The 5,166-nt window shown below is 36.0% G+C and overlaps 1 protein-coding gene across 1 annotated transcript; it reads left to right on the top strand.

The window, feature by feature from the left end:
* Nucleotides 1-231: 231 nt before the first annotated feature.
* LOC108680648 lies at nt 232-2,972 on the top strand (the record flags this gene model as incomplete). The annotated part of the gene is given in 3 exon segments (XM_018169524.2): nt 232-416; nt 1,580-1,716; nt 2,092-2,972. Coding segments are annotated over 3 exon segments (573 nt in total), but the record flags the coding sequence as incomplete, so codon positions are not given.
* Between the last annotated feature and the right edge of the window lie 2,194 nt (nt 2,973-5,166).

Raw genomic sequence — 5,166 nt, 5'->3', positions numbered from 1 at the left:
CAAAATGTAATACATTATTAAATGTAATAATTATTGTAATAAATTAAAATACAATTAAAATACAATAAAAATGTAATACGTTATTACAGCTCCACGCGCGCGCATCGTGGATGAGAGAGGCGCGGATGTGTCGGATTAAACCTAGGGGACTTTATTGTATTGTTTTGTAACTCGATAATCAGCCGACGTTTAATAATCAAATGACGTTTAATAATCAAATGAATGAACATTATTACAGCTCCCCGCGCGCGCATCGTGGATGAGAGAGGTGCGGATGTGTCGGAGAAACATTACAACAGCGGCAGCCTCATCCAGCTCAAGTGCCACGTGGACCGTGTGCCTTTTCCGTCCGGCAGAGTCACGTGGAGGAAAGCGGACACCGTGCTTACCTTCAACACGTCCATTGGCGGCATAAGGTACTTTATAAGATAGGGTACTTTATAAAATAAGGTACTTTATAAAATGAGGTACTTTATAAAATAAGGTACTTAATAAAATAAGGTACTTTGTAAAATATGGTACTTTATAAAATAAGGTACTTTATAAGATAATGTACTTTATAAAATAAGGTACTTAATAAAATAAGGTACTTAGTAAAATAAGGTACTTTATAAAATGAGGTACTTAATAAAATAAGGTACTTAATAAAATAAGATACTTTATGAAATAAGGTACTTAATAAAATAATGTACTTAATAAGATAGGGTACTTAATAAAATGAGGTACTTAATAAAATAAGGTACTTTATAAAATAAAGTACTTAATAAAATAAGGTACTTTATAAAATTAGATACTTTATGAAATAAGATACTTAATAAAATAAGGTACTTTATAAAATTAGATTCTTTATGAAATAAGGTACTTAATAAAATAAGGTACTTTATAAAATTAGATACTTTATGAAATAAGGTACTTAATAAAATAAGGTACTTAATAAGATAGGGTACTTAATAAAATGAGGTACGACTTAATAAAATAAGGTACTTAATAAAAGAAGGTACTTAATAAAATAAGATACTTTATAAATAAAGTACTTGATAAAATAAGGTACTTTATAAAATAAGGTACTTAATAAAATAATGTACTCAATAAAATAATGTATTTTTATGTTACGTCGATTCAACGAAACAATGTTTAATCTAACGTTGATTCGACGTTAGTTATCTGGTTGGAATTGTTGTTAGTGAACTAAGTTCTGGTGGACGACAGACACGGTGTTACTTTCAACACGTCCATTAGTGGCATCAGGTATACTCGCCTGACATTCTAAAACAATAACATAATAACTAACCATATGAACATAGTTCGCATGATGGTATCTATTTATTGGTTATTTTTCCATCTATATGGATGATTAGTAGTGGAATCATTGTAATGAGTTTATCAACGAACATATGTCGCGCTCTTAACTCATGTTTTAGTTAACTATATTAAAATCAATTGCATGATGGTTTCTATTTATTGATTATTTCTCCATCTATATGGATGATTAGTACTGGACTCATTGTCATGAGTTTATCAACGAACGTGTCACGCTCTTAACTCACATTCACCGCATGCGTGACACTGCTGCGTGCAGCGTGAAGGGCGAGCCTGCCACGGGCCTGGTGACGAGTCGTCTGTACGTCGCTAATGCGTCGCCCCGAGACTCGGGGACCTACAGCTGCTGGTACGAGGACTACGCGCACGACAACGTCACCGTGCACGTCATTGCTGGTACGTCACCGTGCACGTCATTGCTGGTACGTCACCGTGCACGTCATTGCTGGTACGTCACCGTGCATTTGTGCGTGCGTATTGCGATTCTTTGTACTTCACGTTAATTGACAGGGGCACCGTTTTTAGACGTTATTTTACTTCCCGCTGGTTCACTTCTGCTAAGAAAATGAACACTTATTATACTAAATACTAAATTCAGTATTTATTTATTTAATTTATACTAAAATTTATTTTAAATACAGTTTGAATAATGTCCAATAATATTCAATAATAATGAATAATAATAATGGATAATATAATGTCCAATGTTTGAATAATGTCCATTTCTTTTAATGTCCAATTTGAATATATTTTTTTTTATTTTTGGTGCAGGAGAATATCCTGCAGCGATGCAGGATGACTCACTCACCGACAGCGGTGCAGCGAACAGCAACGACAACAGCAGCAGCAGCAGCAGCGCTGCAGCGCAGCACTTTGCTCCTGTTTGCTGCACGCTCCTGTTGCTGACGCTGCCGCAGCTGCAGAGCAACAACAGACGTCACTGCCGTGCAGAGTTTTTTGTACGTTTGTCCTTGATGGCGTGGGCAGTGCTCATGTTATCGTACGTTTATAAAGGAAGATGATTGCCCTCTGAAGAGCTGTTTACACGGTCTTGTTTTTATCACAGAGTTTGTTTAGAATTGTTCGTGGAGGCATTGAAGGACATGCGGATATTTAATTAGCATTTAAGTAATTTTGAAACGTTATGTGTTATAAATATCTATGTGTGATTGACGCAGTTAACTACTGAGCGGTAAATTTTATGGAAACTATATTCTTATAGAAGACACAAATAATTTTTATTCAAGGCATTCATTCCAATTTTTTTTTGTTGACTTGTCCCGACCAAGTTTTGTCAATGCCATAATTGTTGTAGTAATCCCTCTGAATAAAAGTAATAATAATAATATTATTATTCTATGGCAGAAATTCGAATACTTTTATAATATGTGACCCATGGTTAAGTAAAGCTACAACAGAGAAGCATTCATTGTAATATTACTCGCTATGCGAAATTTTGGTATCTGCGTTAACATTCTTAAGAATATTATTCTCTTCCATAAATTTCTGGTTAATGAATAGAGCTTGCTATGGAATTTATTTTTTATTCGATGAAACAACTATGTGACATATGAACAAAAAGTGCTTGTACATACTAAAATTATGTACTGATTTATGAACGTAATCCTATACCAAATAAAGAATGAACCTTTTTATGGTCTGATAATTTTCCGTTAATCTACAACGCGTTTCTTCAGTGAATTTAATTTTCATACAACAACCTCTCCCTGCTAGACGTGCAAGCGTAGGTTGTCGATAAACACAATACGTGAATAATCTGAAATATCTTCAAAATAAACTCGAGTAGGTATATTATTTACAGGTTATTATATGGGCACATGAATATCCCATCTCATGCGGATAATCGCTAGCATAGATTCTGTTTCACACACATCATTACTCATGTATTGGGTCTCTAATAAATCATAACTTTCACTAATTCACAAATAAATGCGGCCTGAATCTTTCGTGTTCATGTAGGAAACCTGAGCAACATTAATTGCTATTTCGGTCTCACCCGATACCTGTTAAAACACATCCGTAACCAACGACCACATGAGTCATATGCCCTTCTCATTTATGTTTACCAAAAGATTCCAAGTATTTTAGAAATTTGTAGAACGTGCAAATGATATTATTATTAAAGTTGGATACAAATAAATAACGCCTGAATTCAGCTTTGATTGGCGAAATTTGTGGTTTGATATTCACCATTGGAAGTTAATAAGTTGAAATCTTTATTATATCATGAAATGCAGTTGCTAAAACAAAGTTATCTATAAATCACGTAAACTACTGATTAAACGTTCAAAATTCTACATATTATTTCATTCATTCCATCAATATTTAAAGATTGCTAATAATGAATAAACAAATCAAAGCACCTTCAGCCACAGAGGTCATTTCATTATATATGAATGAAGCTCACAATAAGACGAAGCCCATTCATCGAACTTGAATAAACGAAGTGCATTACAAGGCAAGGTCCATTCATCGAACTTGAATGAATGTAGCTCACTACAAGGCAAGGTCCATTCATCGAACTTGAATGAATGTAGCTCACATGTCAATTTCGGTGCGCGGCGAAAGTAAACAAAGCATTATATAGCATTCGAAATACTGAAAGCTAATACGCCATGAACTTGTGTGCCTTGGATATGAATACACAGCCTTTTATTTTCTCTACAACCTGAGAAGATTAAATCCAGTTCCGGAATGCCGGTTTTTAGGAAAATATTTGTAGGAGAAAAATGCATCGCATTGCTGGATTTCATTTTAATGAATAAAATGTAATTAAAATTGAAAAACAAAAACATCAAAGAAAACTATACGGATGTAAAATAATAACAGCTATACATCTCTATAACCACCAATATACACCATTAAGTACAGAAAGGTAAACTGTAGGAATTATATCCCAATAAAATGGCTGTTCTCGTGGAGGCCACTTCCAATTAAGGAGCTCCAAGAATGTTGCTACTATAATGTCGGACACGAAATATTACAGCACTTTGAATGTATTGTTAAAAGTTTTCGCTCATCAGCTTGTTTGACTAACATGTGGGCGAGTCAGCATTAGGATAATTTAAAAAACTTGTGAGCCTGCCCTATATTTTTAAAGAAAAGGAAATATTGCATGGCCGCGATATAAGCAGGTACGTTAAGGCAGGTTACTTATGATCTCCACTCAAGCTGCCGCAACCACCCACGCCCGACGATGAAGGCAACTCATTCAAGCGAGTTTCATTTTAGAGTTTTTCGTTGTGTGATGAGTCCGCAGAGAAAACAGCTCTCTAAACCTAGGCATGCAACCACATCCTTGCTCGTTCTGGCGCTCACTTTACTATTTTATCGGGTACAGCCTATCCGTTCCTTAACATTCCCTCTCTCTGTCTTCAATCGCTATCTTCCTTCTATCAACTCCCACTTTCATACATTCACTCAGTCTCCATTCGCTCACTTCCCTTCGTTTCTATCATACGTACCTGCTTACATCCCCTCTTCACACACCCTCTCTCAATCGCCACTCGCTCACAGACCCTCCATCTTTCCTCACTCGGTCACCTACTCTCTTAAAACCACCACTCTAGCCCTTCAATTCCCTCTCTATCCCATATCCCCAGTTCATCCCCACACTCAAACCCATGCATGCGCCCGGGCGCGTGCTCGAGCATCAGTTTGGTGCGCCCACGCGCTGGTCAAATAACCATACTTTTTGCCACTTTTCACGTCTTTCCACTTGATATCTCGTCGACAATCAACTGGTCTTTTGAACAACGCTACGGGAAGGTTCCATAAAATTACGTTGTACAAACACCGGTGCTCAGCTTAATGACAAATAAATAT

This window comes from Hyalella azteca, unplaced genomic scaffold (genome assembly GCF_000764305.2).
Source record: "Hyalella azteca isolate HAZT.00-mixed unplaced genomic scaffold, Hazt_2.0.2 contig17801, whole genome shotgun sequence".
Classification (NCBI taxonomy): Eukaryota; Metazoa; Arthropoda; class Malacostraca; order Amphipoda; family Hyalellidae; genus Hyalella; species Hyalella azteca.
Note: the sequence above shows the minus strand (reverse complement) of the source record. Positions and strands in the feature narration are given on the sequence as shown.